This window comes from Brassica napus, chromosome A9 (genome assembly GCF_020379485.1).
Source record: "Brassica napus cultivar Da-Ae chromosome A9, Da-Ae, whole genome shotgun sequence".
NCBI classification, from domain to species: Eukaryota; Viridiplantae; Streptophyta; class Magnoliopsida; order Brassicales; family Brassicaceae; genus Brassica; species Brassica napus.
In genome coordinates, this window is record NC_063442.1 from 33712431 (window position 1) to 33731732 (window position 19302).

Sequence of the window (19302 nt, forward strand, 5' to 3'; positions counted from 1 at the left end):
GTTTATTTACAGTGGCAACTATTGGTATTTTGGAACAATGTTGTATCCTGGTTCACAGGAAAAACACAAATAAGACAATGCTAGCTACCCTGCCTATGAACACCATTTTAATTTATTACATGTATATCATCTTCTCAATCTCTTGAACTCTAATAGGATAAACAAACAAATATGACATTAGTATTTTACCTAAAAATGACATTAGTATAACTTATAGAAAAAGGGCATAAACTTAAAGTTCTGCCCTAAAAATATATTTTCTTTTCTTTTGAATATACATAGGTTCAGGATCAAACACCATAATCCTCCATACTCGAAACTACAATTTAATATTAGTTTCGTTCCAACGATAATTTGAACTGTGGACTTTTAACACAATGACCAAAATCTTTTACAGTTGAGATAACAACCTCTGCAATAATATATTTGTTTCATTCTCTTTATCTTAATTATTTTTTCTGGTTCATTTCAAACGTCTTTATTTTCACCAAGTATGTATTTCTTTTACTGTATTGTTAACTACTCCTTCCGTTCTTGAAAGTTAGATTTTTTAAAATTTATTTTTGTTCCATAAAAATAAATTTTCTATATTTTTAAGGTACTTTTGTATACTTTTGAGAAACATTAATTGTGAATATTTGAATTGATTAAATTTTATTGGTGGATAATTACTGGAAAGTATATTGAAAAATAAATTTTAAATTAAATTATAAACATTTATTGTATTTTTAATAAACGTGAAAACTCTAGAAAATTTTACTTCGAAAACAAAGGGACTATGTGTTTTCCTTCAGATCGTGAAAGATTATGATCAAATAAATATAAACCACAATATTATAATTTGCTTCAGACTGAAAGTTATTACTCATTAGGAAAAGGAAAGGAAAACTCTCTCTCTTCTGTTAGAGAGAGAAAACTCTCTCGATCTCAATCTCCTTTCAAATCATAAATCCAAAGATTAGAGATGAGATGAGTTTGGTTCTGTGATCGGTTTTTCCTTCCGGAAACGATGGCTCCTTCAGTGTCGTTTGCCGTCTTCTGACTCCGGCGTCGTCTCTTATCCTTTGGTGTCGACGGCTGGCTCCGTGCCGGTTTCATCCGGCGTTTATATTTTTGGAAAAGAACGGTGAAGAAGGAAGACATGGTTGTGGCTTTAAAGCCGTCGGTGGTGGTTTAACTGGCTCTGGATGAGATCTCGGGACAGTCTCGATCGATCTCTCCATTACAAAGAGTGTAGGCGATGAAGGTGGGCGCGGTGGTTCTGGTTCCGGTGTTATCCGGTGAAACACGTGTCCATTTTTTGTCTCCTCCGATGTGAGCCTCGTAGATTGGGTTACGATGTGGTGTTTGGATGACGCGTGTCTCGTTCATGGGTGAGTTTCGACACGTGGGTGGCCTCGCGAATTTCTGGACGCGTGGGATTGTGAGGCACCGCATGGTCTGTGGTTTGGGCTTAAGGCCCATGTTAAGTTTGCCTTTTGTTCTGGGCTTTTAGTTTTATGTTTAATGTTTTTTGGGTTGTTTGGGCTTGACCCATTAATAAAATAATAATAGATGGAAAAAAAAAAGTTATTACTCATTAGGAAAGTGAATGAGCTAAGTAATGGGTAAGAAATGGAGTTAAATAAAAATGTAGATATGGGTGTATGTACCTCTGAGTGTGTGCCAAAGACTTAATCTTTTTCAGTACAGCTTGGATACTATACATCTTAATTACAAGATAACAACAATACACACGTGTTTCCCGTTTTACTATTCATAACCAATTCTTAAAACTCTTTTTTGTTATCTTCATTTGCGGAAACCGACAAAAGAAGAACCATTCCATTAACCCCATCACTTCCTTTTATTAATTAAACATTTCATGTAAATCTAATCCTTAATTTTAAAATTATTAAATAAACCCTCTTCTTCTTCCTTAACTCATAAGCCTCTCTCTCTCCTCCTTCAACCACAATCAGAAAAGCATCGTGCTTTTTACGAGATCTTCTCTGTATAATCTAGGATCTTAGTTATAATCATGAATCAGGAGAAGCTAGGGTTTTTCAGTGTCTCGTTTCTTCTGATCTTGGGTCTAGCGATGGGTAGATTCGTGGTGGAGAAGAACAACCTCAAAGTCACGTCACCTGATTCGATCAAGGGTATTTACGAATGTGCCATTGGGAACTTTGGAGTTCCTCAGTACGGTGGTACATTGGTGGGAACCGTCGTGTATCCCAAGTCGAATCAGAAAGCTTGTAAAAGCTACAGCGATTTCGATATAACATTCAAGTCTAAGGCTGGTCGCTTACCTACTTTTGTTCTCATCGATCGTGGAGGTTCGGTTTCTTCTTACCTTAATTGGATTGCTCAATTAGGTTTGTAGTATATGGAGAGGATTCAATTCTTGGTTTATAGTATTAGGGATAGGAAAAGATTCAATTTTTGCTTATAGTATGTGAAAAATACTCAATTTTTGCTTATAGTGTGTGAAAAGTATTCTATTTTTGGTTATATATTAGAAAAAGCTTCACTTTTTTGCTTATATTTATTGGAAAAGATGCAATTTTTGCTTATAGCGTGTGAAAAATATTATATTTTTGGTTATATACTAGGAAAAGCTTCACATTTTTGCCTTTAGTAATTGGAAAAGATTCAGTTTTTGCTTATAGTATATGGATAAGATTCAGTTTTTTATTATAACATATGGAAAAAATCTATTTTTTTTTAAATTGAATATTTTCCAAATACTATAACCAAAAAAAAAAATCTATTTTTGGTTATAGTATTTGGAAAATATTCAATTTTTGCTTATAATATTTGGAAAAAAAATCAGTTTTTGCTTATAATATGTGGAAAATATTCGATTTTTGCTTATAGTATTTGAAAAAAGATTCAGTTTTTGCTTGTAGTATCTGGAAAAGATTCAGTTTTTGCTTGTAGTATGAAAATATTCCCTTTTTGCTTATAATATTCTTTTTCTTATAAGCATTTGAAAAAGATTATATTTTTGGTTATAGTATTTGGAAAAGATTCAGTTTTTGCTTATAGTACATGAAAAAGATTCATTTTTTCATTATAGTATTTGGAACGGATTCAGTTTTTTTGTTTTAGTATTTTGGGAAAAGATCCAATTTTTGGAACTGAATGTGTGTTTCTTACTGTGAACACAGACTGTTTCTTCACTTTGAAAGCATGGATAGCTCAACAAGCTGGAGCAGCAGCGATTCTTGTAGCCGACAACAAAGCTGAGCCATTGATTACAATGGACACACCCGAAGAAGACAAATCCGATGCAGACTATCTCCAAAACATCACCATCCCTTCTGCTCTCATCACCAAGTCTCTGGGAGACAGTTTAAAGTCTGCTCTCTCCAAGGGCGACATGGTGAACATGAAGCTAGACTGGACCGAGTCTGTTCCACACCCTGACGAGCGTGTCGAATACGAGCTCTGGACCAACAGCAACGACCAGTGTGGAAAAAAGTGTGATACTCAGATTGAGTTTCTCAAGAACTTCAAAGGAGCTGCTCAGATTCTTGAGAAAGGAGGGCATACTCAGTTCACGCCGCACTACATCACGTGGTACTGCCCTGAGGCTTTTACGCTGAGTAAACAGTGCAAGTCTCAGTGTATCAACCATGGGAGGTACTGTGCGCCTGATCCTGAGCAGGATTTTACTAAAGGGTATGATGGGAAGGATGTTGTGGTTCAGAATCTGCGCCAGGCTTGTGTTTATAGAGTGTTGAATGAGACTGGTAAGCCTTGGGTTTGGTGGGACTATGTGACTGACTTCGCCATCAGGTGTCCGATGAAGGATAAGAAGTACACTAAGGAGTGTGCAGACGAGATTATCAAGTCCCTTGGTTAGTTATATTGCTTCATGAGATTATGGTCCTTGCTCCTGTGATATTAATTCTGGATTCTCTTTCTGTTATCGTGCATTCAGACATTGATCTCAAGAAGGTGGACAAGTGTATCGGAGACCCTGACGCAGATGTGGAGAACCCTATTCTTAAAGCAGAACAGGAGTCCCAGGTTTGTCTTCTTGTAACCAGTTGGCTCTACTCTTCTCTACTAGATCTCTTGTAATGAGTTTGTTTCAGGTTGGCAAAGGTTCCCGGGGAGATGTGACAATACTTCCAACTCTTGTAGTGAACAACAGACAATACAGAGGTACTGAAGAACAGCTAACTTATCAGTTCCCTTTCTACACTTTTTGTTACTAACTCAAATATATTTCATGGGCATTTAGGTAAATTGGAGAAAGGGGCAGTGCTGAAAGCTATGTGTTCAGGCTTTCAAGAGTCAACAGAACCAGCTATATGTCTAACTGAAGGTTCCATCTCCATATCTCATTTCTTTTAACGTTTTGGTGACATTGAGTGATGACATCGTCTTGAGATCAGTTTCTGTTTGTTTGTTTTTTTTGCAGATTTAAATACTAATGAATGTTTGGAAAACAATGGTGGGTGCTGGCAAGACAAAGCTTCCAACATAACTGCATGCAGGGTATACCGTTTAGCTTTGCTATTTTTATCTCTTTTCCAGTATTTGGTTTTGTTGTTGCTACTTAAGACTGATTACTCTTTGTTTCATCTGAATTTGGCATTTCAGGATACGTATAGGGGAAGATTGTGTGAATGCCCTACTGTTCAAGGTGTTAAATTTGCTGGTGACGGTTACACTCACTGCAAAGGTATATCAGTTTATCTCCCTGTAGCTTGACATATTTTTTTGTGGAACAGGACACAAACCCTGGCATGGCTATTCTATTTCCTGTGTATTGCCTGCTCTCAGTTCTTAACGTTTTTTTTCTTTCTTGGCAGCGTCTGGAGCTTTGCATTGTGGTATCAACAATGGAGGATGCTGGAGAGAAACCAGAGGCAGCTACACTTACTCTGCTTGCGTAGTAAGTATTTCGTCTTCTTTATCAATGACTAATTCTTGAAACAATCATCTTCTTAACCTATAGTAAAATTTCTTTGGTTTTTTTGAAATGGAATTTTCAGGATGATCATTCAAGTGATTGCAAATGCCCACTTGGGTTCAAGGGCGATGGAGTAAAGAGCTGCGAAGGTACTTGTTTACTAGCATCTATATTCATGCGGTCTGCTTGCATACAGAACTAAACCGTATTCTTTTGATTGAATGTGGTAGATGTGAACGAGTGCAAAGAGAAAACGGGTTGCCAGTGCCCAGACTGTAAATGTAAAAACACATGGGGAAGTTATGAATGCAGCTGCAAGAATGGTTTGCTCTACATGCGTGAACACGACACTTGCATAGGTTAACAAAAGAGAGATCTTCCTTCTGTCTTAAACCCATACTTAATGAAGAGTCATTAATCAAGCTTTGATGCTTTTGAATGTGTAGGTTCAAGCAAAGTTGGAACTACAAAGCTCAGCTGGAGCTTCTTGTGGGTTCTTATAATCGGAGTGGGTGTTGCAGGTCTTGCCGGATATGCCGTCTACAAATACAGGATCAGGGTATGTGTCTCTCGTTATCTTAATGTACACACATGAAGATCTTGCCATCTAGATTAACAATAGAAACTCCTTGTGCAGAGTTACATGGATGCGGAGATAAGAGGCATCATGGCACAGTACATGCCTTTGGAGAGCCAACCCACCCCAAGTGGTCCTCATATGGATATATGAGGTGAAGTTGTCAACACAAACCAAGAGAGACTCTCTTTCCACGGGAAGCTTCTTCTGTGTTTCCATGTAAATGAATCTAATAGACTTGAGAGAAGCAACAAAAAATAATAATTTAAGTGTATCTGCACTTTTTGTAAGGGATGTGGATTACAGATGGAATCACTCATTGTCTGCATTACTCTTGCAATGTAAAATAAGACATAAATGGATGAATAAATGAGTAGGAGAGTTGCATCTATATACTACTGAAACAAATTAACATTGCTTTGATGTGTTAATTATACTTTCTCCAGCTCCACTCTGTGTTTCTCAATCTGTTCTTTCACTAGCTTCTGTGATTCTTGGATAAGCCTTGAGTGTTTCTTTATAAGCTCCTCTTTTGTCTTGAGCTCTTCCTCCATGACTGCAATCTCCTGTTAAGCAAGTAACAGAAACTGATGAGACAAATGTGTTTGGAGATTCTCACACATTGGTGAAGTCTTGGAAACTAACCTTCCTAAGACTTTCAGCTCTTGTGGGGGCGTGATTTTCTCGCTTCAGTCCCATGAAATAAAGCTGAAGCTTTTTAGCAGCTTCCATGAAATCTCTGGCGTGACGTTCAACATCAACTGCAATGAGGGGAAATAAAAGACATTAGCTAATAAAACATATCATGATTAATCAACACGCAAGCTAGAATATTGAAAATGCTTCAGGTTATGATCTGTTAAGTAGAGATCATCAGTCAAGCAAGTGAACTAAAATGATATTCTCTAGCCGAAAAAAATAGACAACTTTCACCAGACAAGAAGCCCTTGCCTTTCTTACACTCGAGAAAACTCTGAACTAACAATAGTTACAATAATAGTATTCAATAGTACAGACCAAACCAAGAAGAAAGAAACAGACAACTTCCAAACTATCAATCACCAGACAAGATGCACTTGCCTTTTAACTTACAAGAAGACATCAAACTAACAGCCAAACATCACTAACCAAACCCTAGAAGATAAAGTGGGATTGATTTGCTTAATCAAGTCAATTCTTATCCTACAACTTGAATTACTTCTCAAAGGCTGTGACTTTAAGAATCGTGAAGGGAGATGGTTTAGAAACAAGATCGAGAGACAAGAAAAGGGACTGACTTTGATGAGAAGGATGAGGAGAGCGGTCGATAGCTTGAAGCTCTCTAGCTGGCAAGCATGGGAGCAGTGCTGCTTCCAAAGCCGTGACGCAAGCCATTATGTCCTCAATCTCGTGGTTCTGGTTGTTCGTTGGCGTCTCCGGTGATGTGATTCCCGGAGGACGGTCAGACGGCGACGGGGAAGGTTCAGAAGACGGCGGCGGTTGTGGCTGATAATCCATTGCTCTCTCTCTCTGGTCAGTTGCCCTTGTTGGTTTTAGTGAAGTGAATCCTGGAAAGTGTGTTTCTAAAGTGGGCTTTTATTAGGCCGAGTTCTCACATTCTCAATTGTTCGGACAAAAGTTCAGTTGTTCAACAATCTCGCTTCGACAAAAGCTCAACCACTTGAGTTTGTCCCAGATCCTCAATGCACACACTTTCCGTTTCGTGACTTCATTCTTGTGAATGGGATGCTTATAAAGCTGTACATACATGATTTGTGTTGCAGTTTGTGTCTCCATACTTAAATAGAGTTTTTGCACAAACAAGCTTATGCATCACACCTCTCATTACATGCTGTAATTGATAGACGGTTTGGCTCATCCCATGTGAACCACAGTCAATATAAAATCACATTATCTAGTTTGATGAATAGCGTTTACAAGTATCCGGTCAGGTTTCATTCAAACACCCAACTTATTTCAGCATACGTACGTGCAAGCACATTGCTTAACATAATCTTTTATTGTAATAGAATAGAAAAAAAGTTTAAACTCTCCCATCTTTCTTCTCCTCAGATCTTAGCAGCAAAGGAGATACCTTGTTTGGTAAGATCATCGAGGCTCTCTGCAGCAGGTCTAGCTTTGGCCACTTTAGCCAAGGCTTTGTTCTCGTCACCACTACCTCCTTCCATGAATGCTCCAACCACTTTACCATCTTGAACCCAATACGCTCCAAATCTTGGTTTCGGGTTTGATGGATTGCTGTCTCCAAACAAGACAGAGTCTCCTACGTTGTCTCCATAGAACTGCCATGAGAGATCAAACGAGCGGGAGTAGAAGAATGGGAGGTAGTCGTATTCCTCCACCGCTCCGCCTCCCTCAGCCGCTTTGATCGCCTGCAACAATGTATCACATATATGAGGATGGTATAAACGAGCTCTTCAGATATCAATGTAGCGTTTGAAACAGTATCAGGCTTATTGTATTCATCATTTTACCTTAACAGCTTGCTCTGCGGATTTGCGAGAATGGTCAACATGCTCGACCCTTCTCATGTCTCCATACATTTTCAAGGGGAAAGTGGCAACGTCACCAACAGCGTAAACATCAGGAACGCTTGTTTTGAAGAATGCATCGGTCTGTGAAAAAGATTCAAATCAGAATGGTACGGGAGAAAAAGAAGAGACGCCCGCAAAGCAGATAAATACCTTGATTCCACCTTTGTCTTCTTCGACCTGTCCCTTGAATAAGGCTGTTAATGGTTTTGCACCAACTCCAACAATCACAATGTCGGCTTCTAGCGACCTTCCATCCTTGAGTTGTACTTCATTCACCTGGAGGCGAAGAACAAGTGAGACATTTGTACCGAGACAGTTTGGAAAAGCTAATTAATTAAGTGAACCAAAATGAGTTTATAAAAGTTTTACTTTTTAAAACCACAATATCTGGAACCATAGTCGATTTCAATCAGTACAAAACCAAGAGAATTGAAACTGAAATGTTTAACTTAATCGCCAACTCTTATAGCTAATGATTATTTGGTTTACCTCTCCATTTGGATGAGCGGTGAACCCAGATGCCACTGTTCCTTTAATGATCTTCACTCCCTTGTTTGTATAGTAAGTCTCATAGAACGCAGCAATGTCGGCGGTGAAAAGCCTAGGCACTGAATGAACGTTTTTTCAGTCATGTGCAACTAAGCAATACATATGTATGAATAACTAAATTGCGGAAAGATGTGAATCAACTTACTGCACCAAGGTTCAGGGAAAACCATAGTGACATCAAAATTGTTGATCCTCAAAGCTGCACTAAGCTCAAGACCAATGTAGCCTCCACCAACAACCACAGCCTTTCCACCTTTCTTTGCTTGAATAGCTTCAACCACTTTGTCTGCATCATCAATCTCCCTCAGATAGAGGATATTCTTAGAGTCAGCACCTTTTACACCAAAATCAGTCAATCTCAGAACCTGCAAGTAAATGAAAAGAGGGTTACTTTCTACTCATCAGATATATAAAAGAAGCTTGCCGACGCGAGAAATGAAAGGATGACGGTGTTTACAGTAGAGCCAGTTGCAATTATGAGAGTCTCATATTTGAAGACATCCCCAGCTGCACTGACAAGACTCTTGGCAGCGAGATCTGCTTTCACTATCTCTGTGCTTAGTATCAACTCAATCCCTGCAAACACAAAGAACAATGGAAATGTAGCACGATTTAGCTCCACTATCACAATCACTTTGGCAGAGAAGTGTAACATCGATGGGATCACAACCAGTGGGACTAGGTGGATGAGGCAGGACATTGATACTGGTGAGATGCAGTCAGAGAGAAAGAGTTGATTACCTTTCTGTTTGTATGATTCAGGAAGCAGTTTTTCTCCACCACTACCAACACAGCAATGGAAACCTGGGAGTCTAGCCGCCCCTGCAACAGAAAGAAGATTATAAGCCGCTCTGGAAACACAAACTTGAAGTTTCAAAATTAATAACATTAGTTAGCAAAGTAAACATGAGAATATTGATTGTCTTACCTTCAGGAAACAAATAGCCCTTGCTAAGAGCAGGACGTTCATAAGGAGCCACCTAACAACAATACACAGTCAGTAGATAAGGATCATAGTTTACAAGACACACCGCATCATAATAATAAGGTTTCCAAAGCTTTACCGCCTCTTTGGAGATAACTGCCAATTCTCCTGGCTTAACCCCTTGACTAGCAAACTCCTTAGCCGCGTATCCCTGCAAAAACACTCAAGCTCAGAGATGAAATTGCTTCTTGTATTAACAGTAGACGATCATGTACTAGTACGATTAATCTGAGCTCGAACCAAATTTCATGCGATTTTTCGATTTCAAAATCAAGTTGCGATCGTAATATTATCTCAACGATCGAATCGAATCGAATCGAATCAGTCAGTGATTGCCAGATTCCAACTCACGATTCAAAACAGCTACGAGTGAATTGTGGTATTTTGCGAAACAGATCGGAACAAGCTCTTCGGAATTCTAAACTACTGGATAAGAAAACGAAACTACGTGATATTTTTACGAGGGAGAGAAGAAAACTCACGGCTGAGACGCCGCCGCCGAGGATGATGTACTTGAAGCTCTTCTCCGCCATTTTTTATCCGATCGATCTTCAGAAAGTTGTTGTTATCTTGTGGCTGAAGTTGGTTTGTGTGAAAATGCTGGGCTAATATTTGAGGTGAGTCTAATTGGCTACTAACTTAACTAAAACTCGGCCGTTGATTGGAGGATGAGGACCAAACCCGTAAACGTGGCAAGATAATCGCCCTTGGATTATTCATCGTCGTGAATCTGGAAAGGAAATAAAATAATTAGGGGATTATTATGGATTAGTTTCTTTTTATTTATTTAAGTCAAAAATAGTTGGTGGGATTGGAAAAGTCACAAATGTGCCACGTTGCTGGATAAGTCGTGAGCTAAGTATGATGGGTTTGAGGCTTATTGGGCTGCTTTTTTAAACCATTAAGACCCATAATAGTGCAATTGTGATGATGACTCATGATAATTATCTAACAAGCCTCACATTTACACACAAGTACATGCCTAAAATAGCATGATTTATACCAGGGTTCATATTTCTTATATAAAGTTTACAAAAGTAGTGTATAACATGTAAACGTAAAAACAGAGTTTTTTACATGTTTTAGAATGTTTGTTAGTATTGCGATCAATCACCATCGAGTTCTTGCTTTTTGATGAACTAAAATTGGCCCCCTAATACTATAGGTGAAATAAACAATAGGACTTGTGAAGAATATAAATGATTGGAACTATAAGAGGATTATCTAGTTATATATAAATAAATTGTAACCAATTATTTGTATATAGGTTTTTTATTACACGGTTCATAAATAATGCAATTTTCCGAAGAATCTAATTATATATCTTTCACAGTCCCATTCAAAAACAGTAGGTACAATAACCCATATTCGATTTTATTTTTTTTCTTTGTAGTATTATTCTTTTAGTTTTTCTGAATTCAAAATATATAATTGAGAAATCTAATAAATAAACGGACGCAAAATTTGGTGAGTGGATTATAGTCTTATAGATGCATACGAAGACAAAAACGCCAAGCAAGCCTTTTATGGGGGGTGTGGCCTGTCGACACAAACACGTGAAACCAATACTGGCTGCCTTATTCTCTAACTTGTTCCCTTCTAAAAATTCTTTTTATTTTACCAAAACTAATTTGATTTTTCCTCTATTATTTTATACATATCATCTTCCTAGGATCCTCATCTCTGAGATCTTATAGCTCCCATTGATATTGTTTAGTTTAATAGTCATCCAAAATATAAATAAAACTCGAATCATTTGTTCTTCCACACCGTTGTTTTCGCTAGCCGTCCACGCAATAATTATCAACATCCATACGTAAATTACACTATTCTTTTATTTTAGTAGTCGTGATTCGAAGCTAAAGTCCATGCTAATCTTCGGAACATGTAAATTAGTCCGTTTAAACGTCTACAATAGCAGGAAGAGGATTTTAATCATAGTCGTCCACTAATCACATCATGAACTCATTAGACCATTTTACCATAAGTGATAAAGAAACTATATAGTGAGATGTTTAATTTGCAGTGAAACAAGGAACATATAACACGATTAGAGCTGTCAAAATGGAGTAAAGCTTCGAAAAATATTATATTTAAAGATCCTGATCAACTTTTCTCTAGATATCATTAAGAATATGTGCGGTTTCTCATGGTTAATTTGATCTAGAATTCTAGATGCTTGTTTTTCATTAACTATATTAGGCATATTTAGGCATGTTTATGTGAGTTTTTCATAAGATATATATGTATGTGAGCTTATACATCTTTAATTATTTACTAGTGAGTGAATCCAGTTGTGAGAACAGGATGAATCCTTCTAAAGCATTATTTAGATTAGGGGTGGACATTTTATCCGAAATCCAAAGTGGCACCCGAACCCGATCCGAAAAACCCGAACCGAAATCCGAACCGAAGTAGCAAAATATCCGAACGGGTATTGAATTAGGAGAGATTGGATATCCGAACCCGAACGGGTAATATCCGAACCCAAATGGATATCCGAAAATAACCAAACATATGATAATTAACCTTATATTTATAGTTTACATCTTTCATTTTATATAAAATATTTATATTGATACTACACATACTTTAAATTCATATGATATACATACAATTACGTAGAAGATGATTTGCTATTCGCTTAAAATGCATGTCAAACTATTTATTTCAGCAATTAACAAAAAGTTACATCCAAAATTTAAAAACAATAACCAAATTAATGTCTTTTTAGTTTGAAAATGTTATGTCCAAATCTATTAACCATGTAATCTATTAAAAATAAAAAATAGTTAAGTGAAAAGTTATATATTTAAATACAAGAAATTTGAGAAATGAAAATTTTCATTTTTTTTTCTTCAAAATCTAAATATCCGAACCCGATCCGAAATAACCGAAACCGAACTTAAAATACTCGAACCCGACCCGAAGTACAGAAATACCCGAACGGGTTCTACACCTCTATACCGAAATACCCGAAAATCCGAAATACCCGACCCGAACCCGAACGGGTACCCGAACGCTCACCCCTAATTTAGATATCGCACTTATTGCTCTTTGAAAATTTCAAGTCACAGCTAGAGACTTTTAGCTGGTTAGACCACATAAAGTAGTTACGTTAGAACATCTCCAACTCCACTTTATTTTTACTCTAAAATATAATTTAGAATAAAAAATGCTCCAATGATATTCTATTTCTCATTTTATAATAGAATAAAAAATAGGTTTATTTCAAATATAGAGTAATTTATTCTTTTTTTGTTCATCTTTCTATTTTCTACTCTAAAATAAAATATCATTGGAACAAATTCAAATTCTATTTTAGAGTAAAAAATAAAGTAAGCCATTGGAGATAGTCTAATCTTAGAGCATCAGCAACGCTGATACTGATGGATTGATAACTAAGGCAAATTTTTTTAATTATTTTATTAATTTTTTCAGGTTTTTCTAAAAAAAATAAGAATAATAAATAGTAGCCAATTATGGGTTTCCACGTGGCGATGGAGTCCGCGTACAGTAACTATTTGTGAGTAAAACGATTCTTAGCTAGGGATTAAAGATAAAGTTGACACAAATTCTTAAATTGTTTGAGTCCCATAAATTATTATAATAATTTAATTTTAAGGATTTTTGGTTAAGGATCAGCATTGCACATGCTCTTAGATGCATACACCTTTTTGGCTATTTATATACTCAAACATCCATACGATATATCTTATCAGTAGATAGAGTTCCAAGTTATTTCATATCAGTATATCACACTTAATTTTCTTCTAAATGCGGTCACCCTTATTTGTAAAATCTCACATAACATTTGTCTATCTTGTTATCTCCACTTTCCCTGCAAGTTAACATGATTTTGTTTAGCTTTTACTAACTCTTTACCACGCTTCCATTTATAAGTTAATTAGTTTTTTTGGACAATATAAGTTAATTAGTTTATCATATATATAATTATATAATTTATAGTATTAGTCTATTAGATATATCTTTCATGTTGGATTGATCCCAAAACATTAGGTGATATAGCTATGCAAGATTAAGGATGGTAGATGTGAAACTTGTTTCTTTTCCATATACACAATCTAAGTTCCGTTCCATCAATCCTTTTCTTGAAAAGATGCAAACACTAAAAAAAAACCATTTAAAAGAAGCAGGCTCATAACTATTTCTTTAGGCGCGTGCATGTGTTTTGCTTCCATAATAATAATGTTTTGATAATTTGATGTAATGGTTAGATTACTTGGTTAAGTAAGAAATTAGAAGCGGGCGCAGTGCATGTGATGCTCTAGTTTGTGTTAGTTAATGTACAAAATAAGTTGATAAAAAAAAAGTATAAAATAAGTATAATTTTGGGAATAAGAAAGCAAGAGGGAAGAGATTAAAGGCGCAGAAAGAGGAATCCTAGGTTCAAGGGTTGTCAAGGGCCTATGAAGTCTATTAGTATATGATTACTCCATGTTCCAACTATGATTTAGGCTTTTTGCTATATTCAAAAATACAGTGTTATATTTATCACTATCATAGATTATGGTATTAGAAGCTATAATAAATATTATAAATTTTTTGTAAGTTTTTTTTCCATTTATTCACATAATTTTGTGTTTTTGGGAATTCTAAATCCAGATTTTTTGGTGTAAAATCATCAATAAACCTTAGTTAAACTACTGTATCAAGATACTTTCACAGAAAATTAACTTATTTGTTGGCAAAAAATGGTGTTAAAGTTTTAATGAGTAGTATTATTTTCAAAATATTTAATCATAGGGTCTTAGAGCATCTGTATCAATGAACCTCCTGTTGGGGTTCATTTTTTTTAATTTTTTATTATTAATTTTTTTTCTTTTTCTTTTTGATTTTATTTAAAAAAAAAAAAACTAAATTAATCGCGGGTCGCTACGACACGTGAGGCCCGTGCTACAGTGATGAACTTTAGGAGAGAGGGTTTCAGCCGAGAGAGCTTTAGAAGAGAGAGGTTCATGTGATTAAATTATTTTATTTTATTTTTCTTGATTTCTGTGTGAACTCCTCTTATAAATTCTCAATGGGAGTGCTCTTAAAGTTAGAAGTTTATCTGATTCTTCTCGTACCTTTTCCATCTTCCACTTAACGAGATCCGAAGAAATATTATGACCCGTTGACTCACCATTCTACATTTCTACTCACCATTCTACATTTCTACACAGTCAACCCCCGTAAATATGCTACATCTAAAATAATGAGCCAAATTATTACCACGTACGATACTTTCTTGATACATCTTTATTTATAGTACATACAAATTTACGTATATTGCAATTTTATAAGTTACAACCCTTTACATTATAATTCACCCTGCATAGTACGTATATACATAACAGTTCTAAATATCTTGCCTTTTGTATTTCATTAATATATAACTATATAGATAATTTATAAATGTGTGCATTGTATAAGAAATAAGTACTTAACTTAAAATCTGAATTTAACATATATAAATAAAAGGTTTAGGGATAAATAGTTGAGGAAATTTTAATTTTACCACAAATTTAATACCATTTTTCAAATTTACTATTAATAAATAATTATTTTTACAAATACTCTAAATTTATAATAAAATAACACTAAGCTAATTTTAAAAAATATTTATAGAACATATATAAACTCAATCCCTACTCTAATTTTTTAATACTAAACACTACACAATAATCACTGAACTATAAACCCAAATATTAGTATATTTTTTAATTGATGGTATTTTTGAAAAATGGTACTTAATTTTTTATAGTTCTAACCATTTTTTTAAGTAGTCAAATCATAAACTGGAAAACACACGCAACAAGAAAAGGAAAATTTTAGTTAACCCTCAAATTGTCCAATATGCTATTTTTACTTGCCATTTTATGTACCATTACCATAAAAAATCCGACTGAGCATGCAGTCATATTATTCTTCTATTTACACGCGAGTCATATCTGGTTTTTTGAGCAAAAAAACGTAATTCTTGTTTCTTTACATATTTTTGTCTGCTTAGCATATCTTTCGTTAATCATTAATGTTTCCTTTGTTAGTAACAGACGTAATTTTTAATTGTATGTTCGGTACTTTTATCTACTGTTTGAACTTTGAAGTCATATTGTGAATTTGAAAGACAAATAAAACTGGGGTTTTCTAGAAATAAAATATATTCAAAATAGAAAATAGAGAAAACGTTTTTTTTCTTTGAACTAAGTTGTCGCAAAGACCTCGCTCTCTCTCCATCGTAACACAGAAGCCGCCTCTCTTAATCTGAAACCCTAGCTCCGGCCTGCCGTTGCGGTGGTGCCGGAGGCGAATCTCTTCCCCTTTACTTCTTTTCTCTTTGCTCTTCTCCTCTTCGGTCAACCCTAGTCGATATGCTTGTCTCTCTGAGCCAGCTCGAGCCCTCGTGAAGACGCGGTTCGCTCGACGGTGACGGTCCCCGACGTTCGTTGGAGAGACGGTGAGGCTTTCCGTGCGACCCGAGAAGAGATGAGTCGGCGTTTAGGATCGAAGTACCGGTCAGATCTAGTTTTCTACTTTTCAGATCTTCGACGAGTGCTTCATGACGACGGCGCGTGAACCGGTCTGACACCTTCTCTATCACAGATCAACATCCTAGCGTGGAGGTAAGTCAGGTGGAGAAGAGTTTTCACAGTGCGGTGGATGGAGGATTGTTCTCTGGTTCTCAGGGACATCACGCTCCAAGATTCAAGCCGATGGAGTAGTCAACCGGAGGTTTGGTTTTGGTCGGGAAGCGTGGCGAAGCTCTACTTCCCTGCGCCGGTGTTCGGCCCGCGGTCATCCCGGTGGTACGAGTTTTGCACCTCTTGAAGCTGTGATTTGAGGTATTGGTCATGCCAACCGTTTGTCAAGGTCCGTCTTTTTCAATCCGGATGTAGCTGTCCGGTTTTTGGCTAAGGATGGAGGTAGTGGAAGACGACGGGTATGAACCGAGGCTGGAATACACCTTTTAGGTGTTGTGGTGATTGATACTCGAACTGAACTCAGATTATTGGAAATCAACTGCTTGCTCTATACTATAATCCTGCTTAAGTTTCATTGTCCGTTTGTTGTTTTCACTGCTTTCTATCGTGTGGTCTAATTTAGGGGTTAAGAGAAGGTTCATCCCGGTAGTGGGATGATCTTATTCTCGTAGTGGTGAAAAATGCAATATCGGATTGTTTCGGGTAGCGCAGGATCCTTCTAAGTGTTCCTGTGTGATACTAGATCCCGATATTGTATGTGGGGTGAAAATCTTGTAAGGTTGTAATCTCGTTACCACGAATTGGTGAATGATAAGTTGAAGTTGAGCCAAAAAAAAAAAAAAAAAAAAAATTGTCGCAAAGAAGTTTTGAAATAAAATGCGCACTGGGTACCTCTCTTGTTCTGAGAGCATCTCCAACCCACCTCTATTTCTACCTCTATAATAGCATTTAGAGGCAAAATCACTCCAACCCATCTCTATTTTTGCCTCTAAAATAGAGATTGCTATTTTCTCCTCTATTTATAGAGGAAGAAATAGCATTCCTCTATATTTTGCTCTATATGTAGAGATCTCTATTTTAAAGAAATACATTGGAGTAAAACCCAACTCTATTATAGAGTTCCTCTATTTTAGAGGTAAAAATAGAGAAATACATTGGAGATGGTCTAACAGTATTGTTCCAAGGTCACAAATATTACTTTTTAAGTGCTATTTATAATTTCTGACCAATCTTACCAACCAATTGTTCCCAGTAAATTGAGACATACAGGGAAGAGAGTAGTTACTTTTCATCGGCACAATGTTTTCTTAATTATTTAAATGAAATTTCAAAATATTTAAATATCACGTCGATATAAGTACCTAACAATATAAATCACACTACTAATTAAGTATTCTACAAATCACATTAAAATTCCAAGATGGGTGCTAAGCCTTGGATAATTTTGTGTGTTATTGTTATTTTATTACTAATTTTGTAGGATTGTGAATGTGAAAGAGATACTGAAAATCGAGCTGGGTGGATGACAAAGAACTCTAGTGATCTTAATAAAATTCAAATGGAGTTTTTCAAAAAAAAAAAAAAATTCAAATGGAGACCAGTTTTGAGCAAAACAAAATTGAAAATCAGCCTGACACACAAGTTTTAGAAACGAGTGTAGTATAGACTGGGTAGATTCAGCTAGTCACTGATTCAAGAAATGATGGGCAAAATGTTATGCAATTTTGACTATGGTCAAATTTGTCATGATAATAGTGTAAGTAAATAATTGATCACCCAAAAAAATCGCGGGTGAATTCTTCTTTGACATGACTAGATGACATTGATATACAATATAAATGGCTAGACAAGTAGTAAATGCCATAATTCACTTTTTATTTAGGTGTTTAAACGAATACAATTCTTCTATAGAGAAACAACGTATATGTAAAGTGACGGTAGTGCAGTGGTAATTTTTTGGGGGTTAGTGTGTATTTACATTAGTTTTTTTTTTTTATCAAACTATTATTCATTCATAATTTAAAAGAGTTTCAGACGTTACGAGAGGATAGAGTTTCCTCTCTTACAAGGACAACTTTCACAGCCAAATCATCATCCAAATTTTGCAAGCGGATATAAAAACAAAAGAAATAGTCTCAAAAACCTTACTAAAATGATAGATGTCATCCAAAATCCCAAAGAGTAATGGTCGAGATTCCTTTGTCTTCAGGAGCTTGATAATGACTTGAGAATCTGAGAACACAGTGAGGGAACGTATGTTTGACGAGGCAGCCGTCATGACCGCATAACGAATAGCTAGGCATTCCGCCATAAGAGTTGTTGAGATAAAACGCCGGTTGTACCGGATGATGGGAAGAGAAGGGTGAATAGGTCCGCTGAAGATGCCACCAATGCCGCATGAATCCGATACTGGACTCCAAGCTGCATCCACATGGCATGTTGGGCCCGAGACTTCACACCTGTAATCAGCGCTATTGTGGCGTAAAGGAGGGTGGGGAATAGCGAGTGGTTTGGCTTGAGACAATTGAGCTTCTTGCCATTCTTTAGCATCCTTAATTGCCTTTTGCACCACTTCCATCCCTGTAAAAGATTGATCGTCAAAGCAGAGTTTATTCCTAGATTTTTATAGATGCCATAGTAACCAAGGCCAGAGAGGGACAATCACTTTCACGGAGGAGAGAGAACATTCTTTCTGCCTGCGTTAGTAACTCTACGAGGGAAGAAGTAGAGCTATCAAGCCTCCACCGGATCGGGGCTAAGTCCCAGACAGTGGCCGCATAAGGACATGTAATGAAGACATGTACATCATCCTCTGTTCCTCCACATCTCTTGCAAGCGAAGGGAGGCATGCTCCGGGTGGCTAAATTCGCACTAACAGGAATCACGCGTCTTTACATTAGTTCTGGATTCGATTTCTTTAAAGAACTAAATTATCAATATTTGGCTAATCTGAACTTGAGTTTCACCCCAAATGATTTATATGGTGAGCCGTAACAGATGATTAGTCAATTCTCTGGTATTAGTCAGAAGATATTTCAAACTCAGATTATGTAGTATAGTACGCTTTTGGGTTAGTCCTTCTGTAGCACTAAATACGTTCCTTCCGGAGCCGGCCAAATCAATCAATAGGGTTTATAAAGAAAAACAACGTAAATGTAATATGATGTATTCTTGTTCTGAAATTCAATTAAAATAAATATTTTGAATGCAGATTTCGATATGGAATAATGATAAATATCTCATGAAATAATGGAATGAAAGGT

At 36.4% G+C, this 19302-nt stretch overlaps 4 protein-coding genes across 4 annotated transcripts; 1 reads left to right on the top strand and 3 right to left on the bottom strand.

Annotated features, from left to right (window-relative positions):
- The first annotated feature begins 1879 nt into the window (after positions 1-1879).
- LOC106367929 (vacuolar-sorting receptor 1) lies at positions 1880-5877 on the top strand. Its single transcript, XM_022691096.2, has 12 exons — positions 1880-2318; positions 3153-3845; positions 3929-4017; positions 4086-4155; positions 4235-4318; positions 4415-4491; positions 4597-4678; positions 4809-4891; positions 4992-5058; positions 5140-5268; positions 5356-5468; positions 5547-5877. Exons 1-12 carry the CDS (start codon positions 2021-2023, stop codon positions 5637-5639), a joined length of 1878 nt encoding a protein of 625 aa, XP_022546817.2. The 5' UTR covers positions 1880-2020; the 3' UTR covers positions 5640-5877.
- LOC106367931 (mediator of RNA polymerase II transcription subunit 28-like) lies at positions 5732-7183 on the bottom strand. Its single transcript, XM_013807800.3, has 3 exons — positions 6764-7183; positions 6132-6247; positions 5732-6052 (listed from the first exon to the last, which is right to left on the bottom strand). The coding sequence occupies exons 1-3, from the start codon at positions 6981-6983 to the stop codon at positions 5918-5920; spliced, it is 471 nt and encodes a 156-aa protein (XP_013663254.2). The 5' UTR covers positions 6984-7183; the 3' UTR covers positions 5732-5917.
- A 167-nt stretch (positions 7184-7350) lies between these two features.
- Positions 7351-10294, bottom strand: LOC106367930 (monodehydroascorbate reductase 1, peroxisomal). The gene is made up of 10 exons (XM_013807799.3): positions 10037-10294; positions 9634-9705; positions 9498-9549; positions 9311-9391; positions 9027-9145; positions 8715-8934; positions 8510-8628; positions 8171-8296; positions 7961-8101; positions 7351-7858 (listed from the first exon to the last, which is right to left on the bottom strand). Exons 1-10 carry the CDS (start codon positions 10085-10087, stop codon positions 7535-7537), a joined length of 1305 nt encoding a protein of 434 aa, XP_013663253.2. The 5' UTR covers positions 10088-10294; the 3' UTR covers positions 7351-7534.
- Positions 10295-15879: 5585 nt separating this feature from the next.
- On the bottom strand, positions 15880-18888 carry LOC125578183. Its single transcript, XM_048740522.1, has 3 exons — positions 18705-18888; positions 18183-18619; positions 15880-16146 (listed from the first exon to the last, which is right to left on the bottom strand). The coding sequence occupies exons 1-3, from the start codon at positions 18886-18888 to the stop codon at positions 15880-15882; spliced, it is 888 nt and encodes a 295-aa protein (XP_048596479.1).
- Positions 18889-19302: the final 414 nt, after the last annotated feature.

Coding starts and splice junctions, on each gene's coding strand:
- LOC106367931 (XM_013807800.3), bottom strand. CDS start 6,983: ATGGATTATCAGCCACAACCGCCGCCGTCTTCTGAACCTTCCCCGTCG. Junction 6,248..6,763: donor TCCTCATCCTTCTCATCAAA/GTCAGTCCCTTT, acceptor CCCTCATTGCAG/TTGATGTTGAACGTCACGCC. Junction 6,053..6,131: donor GAGCTGAAAGTCTTAGGAAG/GTTAGTTTCCAA, acceptor CTTGCTTAACAG/GAGATTGCAGTCATGGAGGA.
- LOC106367929 (XM_022691096.2), top strand. CDS start 2,021: ATGAATCAGGAGAAGCTAGGGTTTTTCAGTGTCTCGTTTCTTCTGATC. Junction 4,492..4,596: donor CCAACATAACTGCATGCAGG/GTATACCGTTTA, acceptor TTGGCATTTCAG/GATACGTATAGGGGAAGATT. Junction 5,469..5,546: donor TCTACAAATACAGGATCAGG/GTATGTGTCTCT, acceptor CTCCTTGTGCAG/AGTTACATGGATGCGGAGAT.
- LOC125578183 (XM_048740522.1), bottom strand. CDS start 18,888: ATGCCTCCCTTCGCTTGCAAGAGATGTGGAGGAACAGAGGATGATGTA. Junction 18,620..18,704: donor GTTCTCTCTCCTCCGTGAAA/GTGATTGTCCCT, acceptor AATCTTTTACAG/GGATGGAAGTGGTGCAAAAG. Junction 16,147..18,182: donor ACATCTATCATTTTAGTAAG/GTTTTTGAGACT, acceptor GTGATAGAGAAG/GTGTCAGACCGGTTCACGCG.
- LOC106367930 (XM_013807799.3), bottom strand. CDS start 10,087: ATGGCGGAGAAGAGCTTCAAGTACATCATCCTCGGCGGCGGCGTCTCA. Junction 9,392..9,497: donor GGGCTATTTGTTTCCTGAAG/GTAAGACAATCA, acceptor TTTCTGTTGCAG/GGGCGGCTAGACTCCCAGGT. Junction 7,859..7,960: donor CCGCAGAGCAAGCTGTTAAG/GTAAAATGATGA, acceptor ACATTGTTGCAG/GCGATCAAAGCGGCTGAGGG.